Source organism: Physeter macrocephalus, chromosome 1, assembly GCF_002837175.3.
Source record: "Physeter macrocephalus isolate SW-GA chromosome 1, ASM283717v5, whole genome shotgun sequence".
Taxonomy (NCBI): Eukaryota; Metazoa; Chordata; class Mammalia; order Artiodactyla; family Physeteridae; genus Physeter; species Physeter macrocephalus.
The window spans coordinates 126,302,046-126,329,862 of record NC_041214.2 but is presented as its reverse complement, the minus strand read 5'-3'; the positions used below and the strand labels follow the sequence as shown (position 1 = coordinate 126,329,862).

Sequence of the window (27,817 nt, the reverse complement as noted above, 5' to 3'; positions counted from 1 at the left end):
CTCAAAATGGATTAAAGACCTAAATGTAAGGCCAGAAACTATCAAATTCTTAGAGGAAAACATAGGCAGAACACTCTATGACATAAATCACAGCAAGAACATGTGGTACATATATACAATGCAATATTACTAAGCCATAAAAAAGAACGAAATAATGTCATTTGCAGCAACATGGATGAACCTAGAGATGATCATACTACATGAAGTCAGAAAGCAAAAGACAGATATCACATGATATCACTTATATGCAATATTACTAAGCCATAGCAAACCACGAAATAATGTCATTTGCAGCAACATGGATGGACCTAGAGATTATCATACTACATGAAGTAAGTCAGAAAGCGAAAGACAGATATCACATGATATCACTTATATGTGGAATCTTATAAAAGGGTACACATGAACTTATCTACAGAACAGCAATAGAGTGACAGATGTAGAAAATAAACTTATGGTTACTGGGTTGTGGGGGCGGGGTGTGTGTGTTAAGGGGGAGAGGGATAAATTGGGAGATTGGGATTGACACAAACACACTACTATATATAAAACAGGTAACTAATAAGGACCTACTGTATAGCACGTGGAACTCTACTCAGTACTCTGCAATGGCCTATATGGGGAAGAATCTAAAACAGAGTGGATATATATATATATATGTATAAGAGATTCACTTTGCTGTACACTTGAAACTAACACCACATTGTAAATCAACTATACCCCAAGAAAAAAATTTTTTTAAAGCCAATCTTCAAAGATTACATATTCTCTGATTTAATTTATATAACATTCAAAAAATAAAAATATTATAGAAATGTAAAACAGATCAGTAATTCCCAGAGTTTAGGGATAGAGGGAGTGGGAATAGTATAAGTATAAAGGAATGCAGAATTCCTTTGTGGTGATGGAATGGTTCTGTATCTTCACTGTAGTGGCAGTGACATTAACATATACTTGTGATAAAACTGCAAAGATGTGCATGCAAAGACTGTTGAAAACTGAATAAGGTCTGCAGAGTGTATCAATGTCAATTTCCTGGTTTTGAAACTGCCATACAGTTAAGCAAGATACTACCACTGGGATAAGCTTGGCTAATAGTACAGGGGCCTTCTCTGTACTATTTTTGTAACTTCCTGTGGTTTATAATTATTTCAGAATAATTTTTTAAATATAGTCTAACACAATTTGCAATTCTCTAAATTCACTATATTTTTTAATGTCCTCTAAAGGTACCGTAAACCTGCTACAACCAAACTTCAGTTTTGATAACACTCTTGTTTCTCTGTATTTCCTGCTTATGTGTTGAATTTGTGAGTAGAGGTTTCCCTAATCCTGCATGGATAGCAGATAGTTTTCAATAAAAGGCATTTTAGGGAACTGAACAAAAAGAGACCCATTCACTTCACTACGCTGCTATGCTTCACTAGCAAGCACAACTTGCACAACCAAAAGAGTACTGCCAACTGAAATGGTCAAGAGGATGGAAGACTCCCACATGTAAACAAAAAAATGCACAAATAAGCGAACAAAAATATGAGAGACTGTTAATGCTGAAAAATGAGAACTGGAGGGGGAAAAAATGCTTGGAAATGACGAATATGAATTTGTTTGTGAATCTCTAGAATCCTGGAATAATAACCAATCCTCTTGAGAAAAGACTGTAAAACAATGAAAAAGCAATGGTAACTCACACATTAGTTACTCATGTCCTCCAAACAGTAGCCTAAAATGATCATGGATAATAGACCTATAACCTCTTAGGACAAAAAGAAACTAATATGACCCCACACACATTACTGATCTATTCTGACATCAAAGAAGAATCATTATGTTGTCTTTACAGTCCAAAGAGGAAAAAAAGAGGAATCCCATTCTTCCACAAATTGTTCTTTGGTTTACTGTCAAAGATGAAATACTGGGCTTCTCTGTGATGATAAAATCTTATATTTATATGGTAAGTCTGTAGCAGGTATGTTCTGAAGAACAAAGCTTACACATCTTAATCTTTTAAAAGAATAGAAAAGTATAATGTGAAAGCCCATAAACTTGCATGTAGTTAGGTAACAAAAGACTATTCATGTTTTAAAGCCTGAGCATCAACTGTCATCTTTATTTTAGTTCTTTTCTTCTTTCTCACCCCACAAATACAATATTCTCCAAATAACTTAAAAATAAAGCAGATCATTTTTGAATGAGCCCAAGAGAACATGAAAAAATTAGTAGTAACTGACAAACTCATTTCCTCTGAAAACATCCTATTTTTAAGAGTAAAATACCTATGAAATTAAAAAGAGAAGACAGCGGTGCTCCCCAAATCATTGGGCCAGGGGACTGAAGCGAAACCAGACAGGCTCATTTTGGACTAGAGCAAGCAAAAGTGTCTGTATTTGTCCCAAGAAAAGAATCCAGAGAAATACAGAAATCCAGAAATACAAGGTAGAGCAAAGTGAAAGCCATGCCCCAGAGTCTGGTGATACTGAGGGATGTAGCTGAAGACTTCTCTCAGAAGTGGAAATGCCTGGATTCTGCTCAGAAAGATTTGTACACAGATATGATATTGGGGAACTACAACATGGTATCACTGGGACTTTTTATTTTTATCCAGACATTGTCTCCTCATTGGTGCAAAGGAAAGAGCCCAGGCAAGTTGTGACAGATGAGACAAAAAGGCATTTCTCAGGAAGATATGCGTACAACTGAAAGCCTTGATTATGCAGGCTCACTTTCAGCTAAGGATGGCCATGCCATGGGACAGCTCTGATGAATAATTTGTAAACTGAAAGAATGAAATGGGGTTTACAGGTAAACTAATTTATGCTTGGCTAAAATGGACATAGTGAGTTAGCTTGTACTCCTGCTAGGAAGACAGATATGGGCCCTAGATATGCCCAGCCATCTTCTAAACATTAGAATCAAGACCATATGTTAAGGATAGTAGAACCAAAAGATAAATGATGAGTCAATGCTAAGGCCCAAACCACTTACCCCCACTTTCTTTGTGAGAAATACAAACCTCTATTTCCATAACTCAACAGTTTGCGTGATTTTCTGTTCTTTGAGGGTATGTTCGGTTTCTGTTACGTACACCTAAATGCGTAAATGATTTTATCACATTCAGTAATAAAGAATGTAGCTGTGTTATGCAGCTATTCATAATTAAATACAACCTGTGGCTACTTGCTTATCATTTATGAAAATAAAAATAAATTATACTGATGATATTGAGTAACATATGATTTTATTAGTAAAAGAAATATTTCTCACTGCTAAATATTTGGAAAACTTCAAGGTTATCTATACAAGAAATATATTTGCAGACTTGGTTTCTGATTATCACATTTTAGATTACAGACCTAGGGCATATACCCAGAAACTGTCTAATTGTAATTTATCCTTCAGTGGATCTACTAAAATACACATGAGTATTCCATTCCTTTGTTTTATGTATCTCATTGCAAATTCAAACATACTGAAAAGAACTGAAATCATCAAATAAAAAAAGAGAGGATAAAAAAGACAAGACAAGACATGGGATTTAAATTTTTTTTCTTATTAATAGATCATAAGTTCAGACTCCACTAGATAATTCTTTCATTTGCAAACTTTTAAGCTGCTATTATGTATTTTTTCTTCGTATTTTCAAAGTCATTCCTGCTATTAGTAAACTCGGTATGACCATTCCTCCAAGCATCCAGAGTTCAGGGGAAGAAAATCCCTGCAGCTGTTTGATGTACAAGAATATGAACACTTAGCAGTCAGATGAAAGAAGAGAAAAGACAGAAACGGAAGATCAAGAGAAGAGTGATTTGGAGTTTCTGCAGGGTAGCATTTACCTCTCTCAATAAAGGGAGCTTTGTGCTCATTACATCCCAGAATTCATCTTGCCTCAGCTTGTAGTAAACTGGCAACTGCCTTATCATTTCCTCTCCAAATTAAGGATCAAAATTTAAACATATTCTTTTCTTTCTCCATTAGATTATGATTAAAATTACCACCTCCTCACCTCATTCACACAAATGCACTACTAGGAAAGAGAAGGAACCCCTTAAAGTAAAGATGCTGTTAAGCAGCAAAATGAAGAGTTGTGGGGAATTTCCAGTCAGGTTATTTATCTGATGGTTGATTTCAGGATACAGGATTAAAGAAGCGATATCTTTACATATATTCCTCATCCTCAAGAAACCCCTATAAGGTGGGTCCAATCCATATTTTTCAAAAAAAAGACACTGAGGTTCACAGAGGTTGACTAAGTTGCCCTCAAATTCGAAGCTGTTTAGCATTTACGACAGCTAAAATTCAAGCTTCATCTTGCTCTTGTGCTTTGCAACATGGACACTCAGCCATATGTTTATTTTTATTCCATTTCACATGTGAAGAAGCTAAATTTAGGATCTCAGCTATTATGGTCTTTTAAACATCAAAAATCAACCAGGTAAGTCACCATAACTTAATATCAATTGTATAATAAATTAATGAATGTAGACTGTATAACAACGTGTGTTTGATGTGGAATTTTGCCTTCTGTTGATGTACTAGGTTCTTGCTACCCTAAACACAAAACAGAACAGGGGCTGCTCTTGGATCTTAAGCACAAAAAAAAACAAAAAAAACAAAACAAAACCTGGATTCTAAACAGTAGTGAGCATCTACTGATGAGTGGACATCACTACATGAAGAGAATCTACTCTTCTGTAAAACAATAAAGTTACTTTAGAATGAAAGGTAGCTGAGAGCAGCAATTCTCTCCACTGAAAACCCTTTCATATTTTCCTTTAATATCTATAAATGTATAATTGAAGTTTTACACACGCTTTTATACAGCAGCAGCATGATATGCTTATCAATCTAAAACGATAGCACATTTCACAGGGTCTGTGTTATCAGCTCATTGACTAACTAGGGCCAGCCTGGTGGGAGCTGAACTGAATCCTCTAAGAAGTTACCACACACAGTCATTTCTCAGGAGATGGTGCAGCAGGCGCCAGAGCCTAAACTAAACCAAATGCTCCATGGAGTCATTTTAAGGCACTTTGAAAATGAGAAGAGGTCACAGCCTCTTGCCCATCACTGTAAAGAATTCAGGAGTGACCTCTGGAGTTAGTACAGACCTCAGCTGCAAGGCGCAAAGGAATCTACTACTAGTGAAGAAGAGCAGGCCAGGTATGACTTATAATTTTTGTATTCTTGCCTTCTCGAATCACTGACATTTGACTTTCTTCAGAGCCTACAACTTGGCCAGGCACTGAGAGAAAAGTGCACCATTCAGCTACAATATAAAATTTCTGCACCACGAGAATCAGTTTTTGGTGTGGTTGCTATTACATGAAATCTAAACTACATTCTAGTTCTGATTAGATAGCAGTGTAAAAGCTATTTTCATTTCTAACAAAATAGAGATGTTCACTGTAATTGTGATACTTAACACACTTGAGCTCACAAAAACCTCTCTTCCTAATCTTTTTTTTTTTTTTTTTTTTTTTTTGCGGTACGCGGGCCTCTCACTGTTGTGGCCTCTCCCTTTGCGGTGCACAGGCTCCGGACGCGCAGGCTCAGCGGCCATGGCTCACGGGCCCAGCCGCTCCGCGGCATGTGGGATCTTCCCGGACCGGGGCACGAACCCGTGTCCCCTGCATCGGGAGGCGGACTCTCAACCACTGCGCCACCAGGGAAGCCCTCTCTTCCTATTCTTGAGCATGCAATTTGACCTGAGGCTCTCTTCAAACTGAATATTCCTTCAGTGATTAAACCCTTAGTCTCCGTGGAATATGGAAATATTTAATTAATAACAAATTTCTTTATTTTCTCTGGTTATTTTTAGCTTTTTCCCTGAACATACATTCCCCTACCCGAGACTGCCACACATAACTCCTGACAACTACTTCTTCTCCTTCTGTCCACCCTAGTATCCCTAACATTTTTAGCTTAAGGTGAGCTTACCTGAGACTTACTGGTATAGAAAAAGAGAAAAACAAAAGTCAAAAGACATTCATTCAGTCATCTGTTCATTCAAACACTATACCGTTTCCTGTAGGCCAGGTACAGTTTTACAGACTGAGAATATAACAGTGAGCAAACAATATAGACAATGTGCCTACCCATAGGAGCAAATAACCTAGTGGGAGATACAAAAGAGCAGAAAGACAACTACATTACAGTGGATGATCACCCTTACAATACAGGTTTTCAAGGTGGTAGGTAAGACATGCGAAGAAGGTTTGAGGATGGGAAGAAGTCAGGGAAGGCATTTAATATATCTCTAGGCTGTGTCCTGAAGTACGTACAGGCACTAACAAGACAGAAGCAAAGTATGCATCAAGCAGAAGAAATAACATGTACAAAAGCCATAGCTGGACCCATGGCTAGACCAAAACAGGTGGCATCCAAGACTGGATAATATTCTGGCACACTTCAAATTGATCTTCTTTAAACATATGGTAAAGATCTATTTTATGGGGCAGAGAAAACTTATTTCTATTAATAAGAATTAAATATAGAAATGGGTTCCCTTTTTACTTCATTTCTACTAAGCCAAAAGCATCATTCTTCTGATAAAGATCAGAAAATGTTTCTAGTTCTTGACCTCTCCTGCCTTTTACTCAGTGATTCTTCCAGACTCCTTATTTCTCACAAGCCTACACAAAATAAAAAAATGAAAATCTTCAATATTTAAGAAAGGACTACATGTGTAAAACAGGTATCGTGTTTCCAATTTATTCTAGTGATATTTTAGTGCCCCTTATAGAATAGCCCCCAGACATCCTAGCTACCTCTTTACACTTAGCCCCCTTCTGATTAGGTGGTACAGAGTGAGAAGGAGGATCCAAAGATAAGGCTAAAAAGGTAGACAGGAACCAGATAATACAGAGTTTTGTAGGTCATGAGAAAGAGACTACACTGTACCTTAAAAGCCATGGAATTGTTGAGAAGATTTGAAAAGGGAGAACAACTGTGAGGCTGTTTTTATAAACCAGGCTAGAGATGCTAGCAACTTGAGTAGGAGGAAAGCAGTAGGAATACAGTGTGACATATACTTAAAAAGTAGTTAGGAGCTACTACTGACTAGACTTAGAGAGAAAAAGAAGGGGAGAGGAGTAATTAAGGATAAGTCTTGAGTTTTAGGCTTGAGTAGTTGGTAGAGGAGGATAACACACACTGAGATAAGGTATAAAAGGACAATCAGGCTTGGGATGAAAAACCCTAAGTTCAGTTTTATACACATTGAGTTTTATACTTACAGTATATCAAAATGCAGATATTTATAAACAAGACCAGGAACCTAAGACCAGGGGAGATTTAGGGTGAAGATAGATGTGGGCGGCCTCAGTACATAGATGGAATTCATGGGATGGATGAGAATACTTAGGGAAAGTATGTGTATAAAACAGAAATACATAAAGGAACCTAGGGAAGAGCACTGAGAATCTCTTATATTAATGATCTGAAAGAGGCTGAGGAGAAACCATCAGAGATAATGGAAGAAAAGCAAGAGTACACATCATGGCTTCAAGGATCTAATAAGTGGTCCAAAATGTCCAATGCTAGAAATAAAGAGAAAGAGGTATTCACTAAATTACCAAGAAGTCATTTTTTGTGAACTTAAGTCAACTTTTGTGAACTTTAATAAAACTTGAAACAGTTTTATTAAAGAAAGATTAATCCCAGCTGCAGCAAGCCATGTGAACAACTCATCACAACCGAATCTCGGGTTCTTCATCTGTAAAACAGTAAAAACAAAAATACCCACCCTTCCTACCTTGTAGTTTTGTTATTAGGGTTAAATACTATCACATATGTAAAAGTTACTATATTAACAGAGGGTATAGACAAGTGTTACTGTAACTGTGTTGTTCATCCTCCTGTTCACAAATGTCAGTTTTCTGTTCCACCCACGTGGTTGATAAGTCACATTTGACTTACACTGGCCAATATGTGTATCAGCAGAAGTGGCTGATTGCTAGGCAAAAGCTGTAAGAAATAGTGCCTAGTTCAAAATGTTCTCTGTTCCTTGCCCCTGCCACTGTAGAAGCATGTTTCAAAATGAAGACTTCATCAGCCTAGATCCTTGAATGATTGCCATGAGGAGAGCCTGACTCACGCTGACATGTAGCATGGGGACAAATAACGTTGTTTTAAAACACTACGATGTTGGAATTATGATACAGCAACTAATTGCAGCACAAATAACAGGTGAAAAAAGCAGGAAAGCCAAGAGGAAAATCCTATCTTAGGAGGTAATCAATGAGACATCACAGGGCCTGTCACCCACGCTAATGTCTAATTTTTATTTTATGGCACGGAGTAATTCACTAACCCGCATGCTTGATTCAACATTCCTACAGTTACAGAAAAGGTAAACAAGAACAAAGGTACATAATGGAATTTCTAATGAAGACATGGTGTTTGAGAAAGAATAAGACAGTCCATCAATGAGAAACCGCCTCCCCTATCACCATTATACTGTTATTATTTGTACCCTAAATTTTCTTCACTCCTTAGTAAGCATACTTTGCATCTATGTTTGACTGGTTGTATATCTGTGTTAGGCCAAAGACACACTGCCTAAGTGGGTTATTAGAAATAAACGGAAAATAGGAAAAGTAATCAGGACCACAGTTAACGAAGGAGAAATTCTTTTATTCTTCAAATGCTAACAGTAAAAGTTACTGCTGCCAAATGCCAAATTACTATTTGATATGCCTAAAGGGAACATGTGTGCTGGAAAATGGCAATTACTCAGAACCAAGGCCAGAAGTAGAATCCAGGTCAGAGTGAGGCACAAGGACCCACTGGACCAGCGTTTTCATCAAGAACACTGGAGTGCTCCCACTTCTTTATTCTGGCCTTTGTGCCTCTCATTAGTTCTGACAAACCATGAAAGAGGATCAAAACTGCTTCAATCCCAATGGAGCTGAAGTGAATTACATGAAACAAACACTTAACAAGGGAGGTTTGTCTACCTGTAATCATTTTTTTTAAAACAGAGAGGGGAGAAACAGAGACAAAACATTTCCACAGCTCTGCTTTTAGAAATGTCTTATGTGTCATTTTACAAAGCATCCAAGTAAATTAGTGTCATCAAGAGTCGGACCACCATCTTTTGCTCTAAAATTTTTTACTATTTCTAAATCAAATCCAATCCTGAACAATGAAGATTATACACTAAATTTCTTTGAAAGCACGTATTGTAAACACTGAAGGCAATTTCACAAGGCTGCTCCCCGAATGGCTTATATAAAGGCCCAACATCTGATTAATTTAGCAACAGCTCAAGGTGACTCCTTTGAGGAGGGCCCATGCATTAGGATATACAAGCTCTGGAATGAAGAGTTGTATTCAACTTTGTGTCCCTTACTTTTTGTTCCTAAAGGACGCTTAATAAACAGTTGCTGAATTGAGTACAAGTAATAAGTGACAATGCCAGGTCACGAACCTAAGACTTTTATTTTCCCAAACTCCAAATCAACCGTGTTTCATTACCCCCAATGCTGCTTCTTGCCAAGTAACTACTAGAAGTTTTCTATTACTTGAAACTGTGACTAGGTATTCTGTTGCCATGGTAATTTTCAAGTGGCTCTGCTAAAAGGGCAGAAACCATTAAATCGCAATGTGCTTATCTCACAAATATAACTACTATAACTAGCGTAACAACTATTTTAGTCTTAAAAATTATACCTTTTAAGTTCAGCTGACTACTGGAATTATTATCCTAGCAACTTCAGCATGATGGGAGACAAGCTAAAAGTAAAGCATACTAAGTGGGCCTCTAGAAGTCTGGCTTTCCTCGCCTTGCTCCAGCTTCAGGATGGCAATGCCAAACACGGGTTAGTACTCATCAATTATGGCCCAAGGGGTAAAAAACAAAGACCAAGATAAGCTTAATCTTCTCTGAGGGGGAGAATATTAACAAGGAATGAAAAGCTGCCTGAAAGAATCCTATCCACAGTATTTGCTATAAAATAAGCGAGAAGGTTTTAAAAGCTCAATTACACAGGCCGGGTGTTATGCACACGCTAATTCACAGGACCACTCTGGTCCATGGAAGGGTCAGAAAACCTGCAGTGCAGTTGCCTAACTCCGCATCAGCACCTGAGGAAACGGGTGCTGGCAGCCAAAGCACACACCCAATGGCGCAAAACTGCCGATTCGAAGGGAGGGGAGAAGGATGAGGAAAGTTTATTCAGCCCTTCTGCCTCTAGTCCGGCGGCAAGACTTGTCAACCCTCAACTCCGAAAGCCATTGAACCCAATTACCGGACTCAACTCGTCGCCCAAGCCCGGAAGTTGCTACCCACCAAGGTTGGGGGCGGGGCCGGCGGGGGTGGAGCCGGCGAGGGGCGGGGCCCGCACGTCCGAGAGCCAACGGGCGGCCCCAGCCGCAAGGTCGCGGCTGGAAGGCGGGCTGCTGGGTTCTGTGGAGTGGGGTGGGGGGGGCAGTGGGGGGGCGGGGGGGAGTCGGGGGACAGCACCAAGGTGGGGCTGTACCTGCGCTGGAAGTCCGGAGCGAAGGGCTTCAGGTACGGGTCTATCTCTAGAAGTCGGGCTAGTTCGGGCACGTCCGCTACGGCAGCGGCCAGCGCCTCCTCAGAGCATTCGGACCGAGCCTCCCGAGCCGGGTGGCCCGCCGCCATCTTCCGCCGCAGCCCGAGTAGCCGAGCCCCGAGAGGGTCGAGTGGAGCGGGAGCGGGAGCTCTATCCGGGAGGACGCCCAGGCGAGCCGAGGCAAGCCGCGGGAGGCCCAGTTCCCTTTATAGCCGGAGAGGACGGCCGCCTGTTCCCCTTCTCCCCCCCGCCGGCAGGGAGGAGCAGGACCCGGAGTGATCCCCGGACGCACGTCCCGAGAGGGGAGGAGGCGCCCAGGCCTCTCCGCCTACTCACGCGGCTCGCACGGGGATGTCGCGGAGGCCTGCCCCTTCCTTCCCCCGCGTCTCAGCCCCGGTGCCCAGGCCACCCCAGGAGGCGGTCCCGAGCGGACCTCGCTCAGCCTTGACCTCTCTTACCCTGACCCATTCTTGGCTGCGGAGAACCGCCGTGCCACTCCCCATCCCCCCAGCTTTTCTTTCTTTGAACAAGTCTCACTGAAGGGCGGCGTGCCCTTTAAAGGGATATGTGGTTTTCTTGGAAGGGACTTTTCTTCTCTAAGTTCTGAGAGAATCCTGTAATCGTCCCAGAGATACTCTGGTGTTCTGATATTATTCTCTGGGTTACCAACGACTGAGAATTGGAATTATGAAAACTTTTACCATTCCCCATAACCTCAAAAAGAAAGAAAGAAAGAAAAAGGCCCTTTTGCCTTTTAAAATAATTGCTGTAAACAAACCTTTTCAACAAACTATTCTTTTTTTTTTTTTTTTTTTTGCTGTACGCGGGCCTCACTGCTATGGCCCCTCCCGTTACGGAGCACAGGCCCCGCCCCGGACGCGCAGGCTCAGCGGCCGTGGCTCACGGGCTTAGCTGCTCCGCATCATATGGGATCTTCCCGGACTGGGGCACGAACCCGTGTCCCGTGCATCGGCAGGCGGACTCTCAACCACTGCGCCACCAGGGAAGCCCTAAACTATTCTTAATGAGACAAACGGTACAGGGAAGAGCATTAGAATTCAGCTGTGCCACTTACTAACGAAGTGATAAGGCAAGAAATCGCTTCATCTTGGCCTAAGAATGGGGGTCGCTAGGTAGTCTACCCCACTTGGAACTTACTTATATTCTTTCCGATTAAATGACGGGTTTCTAGTTCACAGATCCTCTTTTAAGAGTACAGAATTGTGCACCGAGACAGTTGGACCCACCAACCCAGGAGTTTCCAAGCTACTTTGTACTTAGAAACTGGAGAGGCTTGGAGTATATCTGTCCCAGTTAAGTTACAGGTGTGGACAATCCAAGGGGCTGTGGAGAAGGACGTGTTGATCAGCCATGGACCTTGAATTTTAAAATGTTCAAAACATTTTTTGTGAAGGAGTTAATAAGGACTTGATGAAAGATATCTAGGAACAGAGGGCCTCAAAGTGAAAGAGTGGAGGAGTTGGAAAACGTTCAGAAAGGCATGTCTTATTTCCCATAAAGATGACAACATGCAAACATTTGTAAATTATGAAACAACAGTTGAAACTCAGAAGCAGGATACCCAATAGACCCACAGACCTGTATCTCCAATCCTAAACTTTCTCATAAATCCTGCCTATTGAAATCTGTGTTTAGCTGGTTAAGAGTCCTAAACCAAGTGTCTCCAAGACATACCCTAAGTCAGTCTTCTCATCCTTTCTGCTGTCGTTCTTATGCAGGTAGCCTTCCTCTCTCATTTGGACTAACATATCTAAGGGTTTCCCCTTTCTCTTTCTCACCTCCAATCCATTCTCTAGTGTTTCTCAAGCTTTAATGTGCATGTGAATCACCTAGGGATCTTGTTAAAAGAACAGACTTTTAGTTCTGAGTGGTGCCTCATATTCTGTAATTTTAACAAGCTCAGAGGTGATGCTGCCTCTGCAGGTTGGAAGCACAGTTTGAATAGTAAGGCTCTATGCAAGGAATAAATCATACAACCTAAGTGACATGCTTGGTTCACCTGGAGTTAAAAATAAACTCCCTACTCTTCCCTAACAAGGCTTCCATAATCTGGTTCCTGCCTACCTTTCCACTGCTTATCATTCTCTGGCTTTACTATTCTGTAGTCACACTGACTTTCCTGAAACTCACTGAGCACTTTGTAGCCTCTGAGACTTTACTTGCCCTTCTCTCTATTGAAAGTTCACTTCCCATAGCTGTTTCCTTCCCTGCATTCATTGAGGTCTCACCATAAATGTCAACTGATCTCTAAGAAGCCTCTAATTCCACTATCTAAATAGCTCAATATCTTCTCTCCTATGCAACAGTTAACAAAATTTGTGTATCTTTTTGTCTTTTATTTATTGATCTCCCACTTTAGAATGTAAACTCCAAGAGAGCAGGGACCCATTCTACCTTGTTCACTATTGAAAAAGTATTTATTGAAATCCCATGTGCCAGCCAGTTTCCTAGGTATACTGGGGATTAGTGATGAATAATACAAGTCCCAGTTGTCATAAAGCTCACAGAATAGGTAAATCTGTAGAGACAGAAAGTAGAGTATTGGTTTCCCAGGACTGAAGGAAATAGAGAATGACTGCTAATGGGGAGAGGGTTTCTTTTAGGGGTGATGATAATTTTCTAGAATTGATTGTGGTCATGGTTGCACAGCTCTGTGACTAGACTCATAACTATTGGAATTGTACATTTTAAGTAGGTGCATGGCATGTGGATTATAGCTCAGTAAAGGTGTTTTTAAAATACCAAAAAAGAACTTTAAAAGTAAAAGAACTTTTAAATAATATGAAATATACTCTTTAAAACTAACAGGTATCCCTTGTTGAAAATTACTAGGAGAAAAAAAAGAAAAACAGAGATCTGTGACCAAACTCTAGAGAGAGAAGTAGAAAGTAAGTAACTTTAAATAAAAACCAGCAGTGATGATAAAGGAGAATGTGGTTTCTGAGAAGACAAAGGAGAAATTCCAGAAAGAGCAGAGTGATAATAACCCTTTTATCTTTAATAATGTCATTGATAACCCAGGTTCCTTGGTTCTTTCATTTCCTCATTATGTAGGCTTTGACCTCAATTTTGTCTCCTCATTGTTATAAAATGGCTGCCACAGCTCTAAGCGGCACTTCTTCATAAGGCCACATTTAAAGGAAAGGAAAATGTTTATACCGTGCATCTTTGCCTAAGGGAAAACTCCTCCATAGCTCTTTGGCTAGAGCTAGGTCACATACCCACCCCTACACCACTGACATGGAGGAATATGACTACCATGCTTGGTTTAAATTAATTGTGATTCACTGCTTGAATTGGGTCCACCTTCCCTTACTGCATTGCTGCCCAACATCTCGATAAAATGGTGATTCAATTGACATGGAAAAGCAGATGGATAATCATGTCTGCCACATTTTCCTTTGCTACCCATCCTAGATCCCACTACCCATGAAACTTGCCAGTGTTATTAACTATCTTGTCTCCTTACCATACTTACACGGCAAAATCTCAACCTATAGTTGTTGAATTTGCCTTCCCCGTTCCTACATCCAGACTGCCTCTAGGGAATACCAAAAAACAAACAAAACTGCATAACTGTAGAAACAAAAACCCTTCCTCATGCAAGGCAATCACAGTTTTACAGGCCATACACTGCATAAGGTATGCCCAACCAACAGGGCAAATGAGAACCATTGCCTTTGCATGAAGGTGCCTCTCCCTCCTCAAGCTATGAAACCTTAGGAGTGTGCCCACCAACAGGAGGCACTTCCTCCTAAATCACAAAAGTGAGTGGCAGCCCTGCCCTCAATTCTCTTCCTCTCCCTTGACCATAACACTCCTCTTTCTTCATTGCCAAGTGCTTGAGAGACTATCTCATTTACTGTTTAACACACTGTGGGCTCACTTATGTTTCTACTATATTGAAACCCCTCTTTCAAAAACACCCAAAATCACCTAGCTGTTAAACCCAAATGGGCAGTTTTCAGTTTTCCTATTTAATCTCTGAAGATTTGGAACTGCTGATCATTTTTTTCTCATCTATTGAGAAAGAAAAGGGTAGAAAGTTGTGACAGAATTTGAGCTAATAAAGATGTTTAGCCACTGTGAGATAAGAGAAAAAACAAGTCAAGGACAAGAGGATTCCTGAATAATGATGAGAGCACAACAGAGGCTGGATATCAGATACCTGAAATAGTGCCACATGGCCCAACCATTAGTTTTTGTTCATTGCTTGATAAGCTGGGTGTGTGAGCTCAAAAAAATAAGTATTTGAATGAAGCTAGAGTTGGAGATTTACAGCGTGAGAATAGTAGATTAGTAGGGCTGAGAAACTTGTGCTGGTGACCATGTCACATAATACTTAGCCATGGAATTCAGTTAGTAAGGGTGGCTAAAACAATAAGGGAATTAAAAGATCTTTGTTAGGTCTAGATACTGATTTAGCAAGGTTAAGAAAAGTGTTTGACAAAAAGTGGTTGAAAGTTGTTTGTGGTTAGATAAGAGCAGTGAATGGACTTATCCAGACTGCCTGAGTTCTCATCAGAGCTCCCCCACAAAACTTGGCAAATTACTTTGCCTCTCTATGCCTTCATTTTCTCTTTTTTTCTAAATTTCATTGGAGTATAGTTGATTTACAATGTTGTGTTAGTTTCAGGTGTACAGCAAAGTGATCCAGTTATACACATACATTCATTTTTTTTTAGATTCTTTTTTCGTATAGATTATAACAGAATATTGAGTAGAGTTCCCTCTGCTATACAGTAGGTCCTTGTTGGTTATCTATCTTATATATAGTAGTGTGTGTGTGGTCATCCCAAGCTCCCGATTTATCCCTCACCCCTCCACATTTCCCCTTTGATAACCATAAGTTTGCTTTCGATATCTGTTAAGTCTGTTTCTGTTTTGTAAATAAGTTCATTTGTATCATTTTTTAAAATTAGATTCCACATATGAGTGATATCATATGATTTTTGTCTTACTCTCTCTGACTTCCCTTCTCTCTAGGTCCATCCCCTATACCTTCATTTTCTTAATTGCAAAGTATAATGAGGATTAAATAAGAATAGTTAATTATTTAATGAGTTCTTAGGATAGTGTCTATCGTATAGTAAGCACTATATGTGTTAGCTATAATTATTACTATTATTATTAATGGATAATATACTTACTTTAGGAGGAAAGTGTGGCTTTTCCATCCCTATATCCATAACACACATTCCAATTTCTCCATATTAATATTTAACTTATTCATTGATTCTGGATATGGAATACTTAAACATGGAAGAAACATGAGGATGGTTAGTTTTATTTATTTTACAAATTAAATATTTGAATGCCTACTATTTTTAAGGCATTATAGTAAAGCATTATGATCATGTAAAGAACTTTGATATAATCCATTAAGATATTCACAATATTAGACAATTCATACATGAAAATTTAAACAATGACAGCTCAAATAGTATACAGTTGTATTAATACCATATTTTAAAATTTAATGAAATTTTAAAATCCTATCATTTGTCTTCCTTCCTCTTGCTCTTTCTCCCTCTGCCCCTCAGTGCTATAAGTATTATCTTCTTTGAAGTAATGGAATTTAATTAGATATATATTCCTTGAAATTTCTCCACTGAAATATTCTAAAACTTGATAAGGCAATGGTTACACAATCCTATATATTTATAAAAATATCATTGAATTATACATTTAAAAAGGTGAATTTTATGGTGTGTAAATTACTCCTCATAAAGGTCGTTTAACAGTTTATCTTGCATAAGACTGTAACTAAGACTCTCCATTGAAAAGGTGGATCTAATGGCTGGCAAGTATTGGTATCCCAGTCTCTAAACTGACATCCACTTATTTCTGGATTAAATTCAGCAGAGGCAATGGCCAGCCAAACGTCCCCTCTACCACCTGCCAAGCCTCTCAGGGGACCCTGGAGGAAGAGAAGTTCATTCTGTCTTCAGACTCATTCACCCTCTCACCTCTCTACTTAGATGGCCAAGTGGTGAGTGTTCAATGTGATGGTGATTGTTACCACCTGGAAACCAGAGTGAGGCAAACAACTTTTCCAGAGATGGTATTTAATTGTTTTTAGGTGATAATCATTTTCAATTACTTTTGTCCTAAGTTGTATGAGAACCAGTGATATAAAGGTGAAAGGCTCTAATTTTTGTGACAAATCCTCTGAGCATCTGGTCCTCTCCGTTAGAATTTAAGCAATTTCCCTTTACCTCAGACCTACCCAAGCAAAACAGTCATTTTTATTTCACTCAAAGTACAGGCATCTTTTATGCCTTAATGTTATCTCTAGTGGCCTCTCACTGCTGTGGCCTCTCCCGTTGCGGAGCACAGGCTCCGGACGCGCAGGCCCAGCCGCCATGGCTCACGGGCCCAGTCGCTCCGCAGCACGTGGGATCCTCCCAGACCGGGGCACGAACCCGTGTCCCCTGCATCGGCAGGCGGACTCTCAACCACTGCGCCACCAGGAAAGCCCTCTAGTGATTATTTTATATCTGAAATTTTCAGTACTTCTCAATTGTTTCTTATCTGAAAGTTTTGCAAACTTTCAGGTGCAAGATCTTGTAAGAAAGAATCAGGTAGCTGAGCTTATCGTAATGGAGTCATTCTGAAAAGATTGCAGCGATTCTTCAGAATACTAGTTAATAATAATAACACACTGCTTTCTAAAGTCTAGGAGAACTATTTTATACTGCCTTTCAGCAAGGTGACTGTGAAGGATAAATGCAAGTTTTTTTTTTTAAGATTTAAAAATTAAACAAAAAAATTTAAAACAATGTATCTGTCAACTTTACCTAAATGAAACTCAGGTCTCTGGCAAACCTTGCCAGTCCAGAACCAAGCAGAGAGCCAGAAAATGGGGCAGCAGGGTGGGGGCGGGGACTTTTTTATCATATAAAATTTGTCACAAAGCCCATGGGTTAAAGCCTCTTTTAATATGCTTATAGGAAGTTATCTCCTACCCCCATCACCTATTATAGTAGCCTGAATGGTGGTCCCCCAAAAGATATGCCCATGTCCTAATCCTTAGAACCTGTGAATGTTACCTTATTTGGGGAAGGTCTTTGCAGATACAATTAGATTAAGGATCTTGAGGAGATCATCCTGGATAATCTGGATGGGTCCTAAATCCAATGAGAGTGTCCTTAGAAGAGAACTGCAGAGGAGATAGTCACAGAGAAGAGAAGGCAATGTGACTGTGAAGGCAGAGATTCGAGTGATACAGCCACAAGTCAGGGAATACCAACAGGCCCCAGAAGGTGGAAAAGGCAAAGAACAGATTCTTCCCAGAGCGTTCAGAGGAAATATGACCTTGCCAACACCTTGATTTCAGACTTCTGGGCTCCAGAACTGTGAGAGAATAAATTTCTGTTGTTTTAACTCACCTAGTTTCTGGTAATTTGTCTTGACAGCCTTAGGATACTGATAGACCTATTCAGTTTTGTTTAAATGAGTTCTCAATGATTGCAGATGGGAAGCTGCAACTCACATGGCTGAGGGATTGCTTTAGAACAATAATTGGCTTATATATATACCACCTATTCAAAAATAGGATTTGAGGTAGCTAATAAAAATACTTGTGTTAAATGAAACAATACTTGACAAAAGCAAAAAACAACAAATCAGAACAGAAAAAATCCATGACATTTGAGCTCAGACCTCAGTTCTTAGGTTCCTAGAAGTAGCAAAAACAAAGAAGGAAAGATATTAGGTATTTATAATTCCATGAAGTTTGAATTGTTTTTCCTAGTTAGAAATCTATAAATGATGGGTATTGAGTAACATTTTGAATAATATACTTGGAATCCAATTTTAGATTAACTACAAAGTCCTTTCCTAGATAGTTTTTTCCTATGGATAGCAGTATGTTATTGTTGTAATGAACACAGACCTTGGAACTAGGTTGCCTGGGTTTAGATCTCTATCTGCCACTCACTTGCTGTGTGACCATGGCAAGTTAATCTCTTTGTGCCTTAATTTCCATTTCTGTAAAATGGGAATGATAATAGTGTCTGCTTTCATATTGAGAAGATTAAATGGCTCAATACATATAAGGTATTTAGAACATAGCATATAATAATCATTCAATAAATGCTAGCATTTATATTTCTTCAAAGGCAAAACAGTAGCAAAGGAGAGTGATGTGTTCCATATACAAACTTTGCAATAATCTAGATTAGTACAAAAGTAAGAAGGTGTTAAGACCTGAGGATGGTTAGCACACCCTCAGGAAAAAAAAAGAAATGTGTTATTATGTCAATGAAACCTGACATATGTTCTGGTGGACACTAACACTGAACTGAGGTTTTCTAAAGAAACTCTCTAACCAGGAACCAATGTGTTCCTTGGATCAATGTTAGTAAACAAATGCTTGTTACGAATCCATAAAGAAAAATACAGGAATTGAAAGTGCTTAAAAACTTCAGTGTCAATTTGAATAATTTTATATCTGAAAAATATAATAAATGTGGGCTTGTATTTGACATTTTATCATTTTTATTTCTCTGAAAAAATGATTTTAATTTTATTTTATGAAACTAGTGATCCATGACTGATTGTGGGGGAAATAACTTTTCCTTCATCACTTGTAGTTTGATAAGCTTTGTGCTAGACAGAACCAGAACTCTTCTCAGAAAATTTGTTATCTGCAAGTACCCTGATGAGTACATACTAGATACTCCCAAATTCTCATTTTTTTAAAAAAGGAATTATACTGACTTGGAACATTTTTAAAATAATTAGAATTTATGTTTTACATGTTCAAGGTCAAAGCTAAATTATTCACATAGGGCCTTGTCAGAGATGCTGATCTATTCAAATTGCATTGTAAGATGACCATGCCAAGTTATTGAAGGACATATTGTAAAGGGTAGGGAAGTTGACTAGGATACTACCCTGTTACATATTCTTTAGGTAGAAATGTCTTTGGAGTTGCATAGGTTGAGCCCACTGACAATAAAGAAACAGGCAAAGGATGGCTCAAAAGACTATAAAATGCCTATTTACTAAAGCAAAATAATCTGGGTGCTTTAACCATAAACCTAGTCATACCATATTCTGCTGTAGGACATAAAGTTTTAACCTGAGAATAATAATTTCTCATATTTTGGACTTTGAACATATTTGAATTCTAGTCTCAAACTCTGTCATTTATGAGCCATATGACCTTGGGCAAGTCACTCTCAAAACCTAAGTTTCATATTCTATAGTATAGATTGTAGTAAAGCATATCATTGGGAAGATATGACATTACAGTATGATAATATCAAGACCATCACTGGAAGGATACTGGCCCAAGGCAACTCAATTAATTTAGGAGGAGGAGGCAGAGTTGAGCTTTGATGCCTATATCTAATAAAAATTACAGCAGATAGCCTTCCCAACTCTTCCTTCAGCCCAATAGAAGGACTCTCCTAATTGCCCCACCCAAAGGACAAAGAGCTCTGATAATATTGGGGTGGGTGAGTTATAATTATGATAGATTATAATGCTTTAGGATACTGCTTGTGTAAAAATTAATGACAATCGTCTTCAAAATGAACCTTTGCAACATTACATTTCTAAATTCCATATAGTGTATAATTGTGGGGGGTTTTTTTCAAGGAAGTTATCTTTAAAACTAAATTATAGAGAAAAAAGAAGCTGACATAAATTAACTTTGGAAAACACTGTTTTGACTATATACTGTAAGGGTAAATAAAGAACTATACATAAACACTGTAATCTAATTGGTAAATTTATTTTTCACAAGGGTATGGGCTAGGAATTCTGCAATTCTGCTAGGCTACTCTGCATGTCCCACAATTGAAAAAAAATAAGTAAATAAATTGTAGACAATGGAAGCCAGGTTTCTGGCTGTCAGAGACTGAGGTTATAAATAAGCAATGGGGGAAAGATAGAATAGACCCTGTGATGCTAGAGTCAGAGATAGGAATATGAACTCAGGTACACACACACACACACGCACACACAGGAATTTCAATACCAAAGAATGTGTATACATTGATTTGTATAATACATATATTTCTTAGCTCTGTCTGCTGAGAGGATAGGGAAGCAGTGACACCCCAGTAACAACAAGCAAACCCAGCACCCAGATCTTAGTTTCTAAACACCATTCCCCAATAAAAAGAACCAGAGCTCCTTGAAGAAATGACTGATTCAAGGAGTGGGTAGGGGAAATTCAAGATAAGCCTGGTGCATTTTATAGTGCCAGAAAGTAAAATAATGTTTTTTAAAAAAAGAATATGGGGGCATGTCAAAAGAACCACAAGAGCCTCAAGTGGTCCTCAGAAAGAGTCCTCAAATGGTCAAAGCAGGAATCATTTGAGCAATAAAGTAAATGAGTAGTATTGGACTCTTAGTAGTAGTAGTATTTATAACCCAAAAGAGCAAAGTAAATATCAATGAGTATACCCAAATGTATATAATTGATTGAACAAATATGTAAACGGGGGAGAAGGGAAAAATCTTCCTTCAGAAAAATTCCAAATAATTTATGTAGAACCTCCCTACTCTAGGCAGTGGGGCTTAATTCTCCTCCACTGAAATGTGAGCTGGATTTAGTTACTTGCTTCCAAATTATAGAATATGGAAAGCAGAAGAATAGGAAATTTATAGTGGAGAAACCTGTCAGACTCCATCTTAACTAAGCAATCAAAGTTAACACCACAAGTGACAAAGACATATTGATATGAGGTACCCTTTGATATGATTTGATAAAAAGCATACTTCACCTCTGAGAGAGTCTTTCCCCAAATCCACTGAGAATTCCTAATTATGAGAAAATATCAGTGAAAACCAGATTGAAAGATGCTCTACAAAATACCTGACCAAGTACTCTTAAAAATCGTCCAGGTCATGAAGTACAAGAAAAGACTGGGAAACTGTCACCAACTGAAGGGTACATGATGACCAAAAGTAAAGTGGTGTCCTAGAATGGATTCTGGAATAAAGCAAGATGAAATATTAATAAAATATCCAGTTCAGTTAATAGTATTATACCAATGTTAATTTCTTAGGATTGATAAATGTCCTTATACAAGATTTTAGCATTAGAGGAAGCTGGGTAAAGGTATATGGGAATTCTTTGTGCTGTCTTTGCAAATTTTCTATAAATCTAAAATTATTTGAAAATAACTGTTTTTATGTTTATAATGTTAACTAAGATAAAATATTAATATTTGTTGATTTTGGAGAGAAAATACATGCAGGTTTCAAAAACTATTTTTCTATGATTTTAGTTTTTTCTAAAAGAAAAATTATTGCAATATTCGTTTCCCCCCTTTTTCCTCCAGCGGTGTTTAGTGCTTACACAAACGTTAATATTAAATTAAAATATATGCTAATATTTTAGTAATATCATAGTTAATCAAAAATTTCTGACTCTTCTAATGGAATTAAGTGTAATAGATTTTCTGAGCTTAACTCTTTGAGTTTACAAGGCTGCCACTTAGTTATCTGGTGGCATAGTGTTCTGAGAAATTTAAAGGAACTGCTACAAGTACCTAATTAATCCTTACAAAGTTGAGATAATCTGATTCATTAAAAGAACAATGTGTGCCTGTCACTGAACTAGAAATTTTTAATTACCATTTTGTACTTTGCTGATAACTTGATCTTCAGTGAAAAAAAGTGACTGTCTTTATGTGATGTACCACAAAGTTTAAAGTACAGAACTTTAAGAAATATAGAAAATCACAGATAAATGGCCTAGATTTTAAGAATTTATTTTTCTCCTTTTGAGATCATTTTCCCTATACTATTAGATTTTTAAAATAATTTAATAGCAACTCCTCATTCTACTTGTCTTTCTAACTAGTTATTTCATTTTAGTAGCTAATACAAAAATTTCACACAACACTGAGAAACATAGGCCATTGAATACTTGGAAATTGCTTTTCAGTTTGTTAATTCTTCCACTATTTGCTTCCGTCTATTTTCATTCAAATGTTTCCATCTTTTCTAGAAATGTCTCCTATTTTTCAAGATCTTCTTTTCTTTTATGCTCTTTTCTTTTTATTAGCAGTTGTAATAATGCCTTTAAAACTTGAAAAGACTCACAGTATTCAAAGATAATGCAGTGAAACACAGGTTATTTACTTGATATTGGTATTAAAGGATTTTTTTTTTTAACAAAGATTCTGTCCTTACATAAAATTAACAGTCTAGGTATAAACTTACCAATGTCAAAACTTCTCTTGAGAACTTTCTTGAGATAATTAATCTTGCAGATATCCCTGCTTGCCCACATTTATTAACAGTTCCTAAATTAACTATTATGTAGGAAGGTAACATTTCCTAGACCAACCACATTAAATTATTTCATGAGAGCGTTTATCATTTTACTCGACTCACTATTCTATTAGTTATACTGTACTTCTGAGCTAAAAAAACTGTTTGACAGAGAAAGGTTGAAACTTTTCCTTAGTAGGATGAGGTCAGAAAATCTAAGAATAGCTCCAATATGAAAGGATTGTAGAGATGGGATTTGAGGTACACATTTCTGTGAAGTTATCACTACTTATTAAATGACAGATACTCGTACAGTATCTAGGTTTGTTTATTCTTTTTCTTTTTTTGTGAACAGTATTTGGAATAGATTTCTTGCTCATTAAAATCGATACTTCTCCAGAGTATGGGGAATGTAGTTTAAATTAAAAAGATATATATATATGTATGTGTATGTAGAAAGAAACTTTGATTCAATATTTTACCATAAGCTGAATTTTCTACAAAAGAACTACGCATAGAGTTTCTTAATCTTCCTATCACCCATCTCCATTGTTACGATCAGCTGGGACTTCAGCTTCAGGTCAGATGGAGTAACAAGTACTGGATTTACTGTCCTATATGAAACAATAACAACAACAAAAATATCAAATCAAGGTGCTGGGCATCAGGCAACCAAAGAAAGTGATCCCTGAGAGATGGAAAACAAATGAGGTGAGCCCTGTAAATGTCCTAGCTTACTGCCACAAGAGAATTTCCAAGCCACAGTTCAGGGATGAGGAACATAGGCAGAATGTGGCCTGAGGAAGTGGAAGCTGAGGTCCAGAGAGAACAAGAGGCCAGAGTTCATAGGACAACACCATAAAGGAGAGAACTGCACAGAGAAATAACCTAGAGTCATTCACATGGTCCCTGCTGAGTATTCCACAGAGTACTGATCAGTCTTTTCATTTGAGGAAACTGCTAGAGACTGTGAAATAACCATTCAAAGGAATTAAAGAGAACAGTGCTTAACATTCACACAGGGCCAGGAAAAATACTGGTTCCCTTCAGCCAGACTAGAAAAACTCATAATTCATGTGTCATTGTGTAGAGTACTCAGGAAAACCTTGTCTCAATAGTGGGGGATAATTAGCTCTATGCTGACTGCTTTTCTGGAGCCAACAACTCCTAAAAGCAAGACCCTAAGGATCTGTTTCCAAGTAACTTAACTGCATATATGAAGGAAGCTTAAGAATATTTATAGGAATAAGAAAACATCCTCTCAACAAGTAAAGTTTATAAGTTCTGGCATTCAATCAAAGATTTGCAGACATGCAATGAAGCAAGAAGACATGGCGCATATTGAGGAGAATAATCAATCAACCAAAAATGACTTAAAACTCACACAGGTGTTAGAATTAGCAGACCCAAGGAAAAAATAGCAGTTATTATACCTGGAATACTTATGTCTAAAAAGTTAAGTAGAAATATTGAAGATATGAGAAAGACCCACTCAAACTTCTTGAGATAAAAACTGCATTGTTTAAAATGAATATTTAAGGTATTGAAGAAATAGCAATAGAAACTATGCAAAATTTAAAAGAGAAAAAATAATTTTTAAAAAGAGAATGCAAAGAACACCAGTGAGCTGTGGAACACTTTTAAGCAAACTTTTATATATATAATTAGATCCCTGAAGTAGTGAAAAGAGAAGGAGCCTACAAAAAATTTGAAGAAATAGTGACCAAAACTTTCAGAATTTTATGAAAAGTAAACACCCACATTCTAAGAAGCTAAATGAGACTTAAGCACAAAAAATGTGAAGAAAACTACACCAACACACTTTATAATGAAATTGCTTTAAACCAGTCATAAAGGGAAAAATTTTCAAAGCAGCCACAGGAAAAAAGGCATATTGTGTACGGACAAACAAAAATAAGGAAGACAGCAGATTTCTCATTGGAAAAACTCAAAAAGTAGAGCAACATTTTTAAAGATGTGAAAGATTGACAACCTAGAGTTTAATATTCGGTGAACATGTTCAGAAATGAAAGCAATAAAAGATAGTTCATACATACAAAAGAGGCAAGAATTCATTTTGAGAAGACCTACATTACAAGAAATTTAAAATTTGTCAGGCAGATGAAAAATGATGCCAGATGAAAATATGCATCTAAAGAAATGAAGAGCATCAGGAAAAATAGCTACATGGGTTAAAAAATATGAATTTTTTCCTATAATTTAAATTTTATTCAAAAGATAACTGTTTAAACAAAACAGTTGCAATGTATTGACTGTTTTATAACAAATAAAATGAGTTTAAAAATAGTATAAAGACTAAGAAGTAAAAACAGAAGTAAACTATCTTTGACTTACATATGGTGTATAAAATCACTTGATGTCATAAAGTGATAAGTTAAAGATGTATACAAAAAAATCAATACAATTAGTAAAATAACAAAGAGGTATAACTAATAATCCAACAAAAGAGATGAAATGGAATTTCTAAAAAAATACTCAATTCAAAAGTGGGCAGAAAAAGGAGGGAAGCTGAACAAAGAACAGGAGGAACAAGAAGAAAACAAATAAGAGATAATAGACTTAAACCTAACCATACTAATAATCATATTAGATATAATAGGTCCAGATATTCCAATTAAAAGAGGATTGTCAGATTGGGTAGAACAAAAAGACCCAACTCAATGCTGCCTATAATAAATTCAATGTAAATATAAATATACAAAAGAGATGCTATGCTAACACTATTCAAAAGGAAGCTGGAGCAACCATACTAATATCAGACAAAGTGGATTTTGAGGCAAATAATATCACCAGGGACAGAGAAGATTATTTCATAATGATAAAAGGGTCTATTTATCAGGAAGACATAATAATCCTAAATCTTTGTGTATCTAAAAACAGATTTTCAAAACACATAAAGCAAAAACTGATAAAACTGCAAGAAGAAATAGACAAATCCACTATTATAGTTGGAAATTTCAATACTCTTCTCTCAATATATGATAGAATAGACAGAAAATCAATAACAATATAGAATATTTGAACATTATCAACACACTTCGCTTAGTGGACACCACTAAAGCACTCCATCAAACAACAGTAGAATGCACACTGAGTACACATGGAAAATTTACCAAGATAGAATATATATATATTTATATAGACAATAAAATAAGTCTCAATCGCTTTAAATGGATTAAATTATAAAGAATGCTATCTGACCACAATGGAATTAAATGAGAAAACAATAAGAGAAACATATCTGGAAAACCCCAAAATGGTTGATAATAAATAACACACTTCTAAATAAGACATGGATTAAAAAAAAATTAAAATAGAATTAGAAAATATTTTAGACTAAATGAAAATAGAAGCACAATATGACAGAAATTTAGTGGGATGCCACTAAAGCAGTAATTAGGGGAAAATGTATAGCACTTAAAATCTGTATTATAGAAGAAGAAATTCTCAAGTCAGTAACCTCAGCTTCCACTTTAAGAAATAAGAAAAAGAAAAGCTAACTAAGCCAAAGTATGTAGAAGAAATTAAATGATCATAACAGAAGTCGATGAAATAGAAAACAAAATTAATGGAGAAAACCAAAGAAAGCAAAACCTAATTTATTGAAAAGATTGATAAAATTGGTAATTTTTACAAAATTAGCAAATTCATTCCAACAATATATAATAAGGATTGTACATCATGAGCAAATAGGGCTTATTTAAGGAATGAAAGGTTGGTTTAACATTTAAAAATTAATATAATTTATCATACTGAAAATCTAAAATGAAAAATCATGTGATTATTCTTCATAAACACAGAAAAAGAATTTGACAAAATCCAACATCCATTACTGATAATAATTCTCAGCCAAGTATAAAGAGGAGGGACCTTCCTCAACCTGATAAATACCATCTATAAAAATCCTTCATCTCACATACTTAGTAGTGAAAGACTAAATGTTTCCCTTTAAAATCAGCAACAACACAAGGATGTCCACTCTCACCACTTTCATTCAATATTGTACTGAAAATTCTGGACAGTTCTATCAGGGAATATAAATACATAAATAATCCTTCCAAACTGGAAAGGAAGAAGAAAGTCTGTCCTTATTCAAAAATGATGTGATTGTCTATGTAGATAATTGACTGGAAACTTCAAAAAAGCTACTAGAACTAATAAGTGAGTTTAGTGAAATTACAGACTATCAGATCAAAACACAAAAATTAATTGTATTTCTGGACACTAGCAACTCATGAGAGAGAATTAAATTTTTCTAACTTGCAACTACAATAGCATCAAAAAATATGAATTACTTAGGGATTAATTTGGCAAGAGTTGTACAAGGTCTGTATGCTGAAAACTGCAAAATATTGCTTTAACAAATTACAGAACACCTAAATGTAGAGACATACCATGTTCAATGATAGGAAGAATCAATATTGTTAAGATGTCAGTTCTCCCATACTAATCTATAGAATCAATGCAATCCCAATTAAAATCTCAGCAGACTTTTTTCTCAGAAACTGAAAAACTGATCCTAAAAAATTCATATGGAGAGTCAAAGGACTTGGAAGAACCAAAGCAAGCTTTAAAAAGAAGAAAAAACATGGAGGACTAATACTACTTGATTTACAATACTTATTATAAAGCTATAGTTATAAAGACAATGTAGTAATGGGTCCAAAAGCGAAATATAGACTACAGGAACAGAACTGACAGTCTAGTAATAGACTCATACCTATGTGGTCAATTGATTTTTGACAAAGGTCCAAAGACAATTCAGTGAGGAAAGAATAATCTTTCAATAATGATACCTGAACAATTGGATTTCTATATGCAAATGAAATGCACTTTGATCTATACCTCTAACCAAATACAAAAATTGTCAAATAGAATCAAAAAACTGTTAAAACTAAAACTATATGAATTGTAGAAGAAAACATAGGAGAAACCCTTCTAACTTGGGTTAGGCAAATACTTGATTCAAAGGTAAAAGCATTGCTTACAGATAAACA

The 27,817-nt window shown here is 37.0% G+C and overlaps 1 protein-coding gene across 1 annotated transcript in view; it reads right to left on the bottom strand.

Annotated features, from left to right (window-relative positions):
• GBE1 (1,4-alpha-glucan branching enzyme 1) overlaps positions 1-10,735 on the bottom strand; it is a 305,486-nt gene extending 294,751 nt beyond the window's left edge. Inside the window, exon 1 of the mRNA XM_055086124.1 lies at positions 10,482-10,735. Within this exon, the coding sequence (XP_054942099.1) occupies positions 10,482-10,627 (146 nt within the window). The 5' untranslated portion in view covers positions 10,628-10,735. The remainder of the gene's footprint in view (positions 1-10,481) is intronic.
• Positions 10,736-27,817: the final 17,082 nt, after the last annotated feature.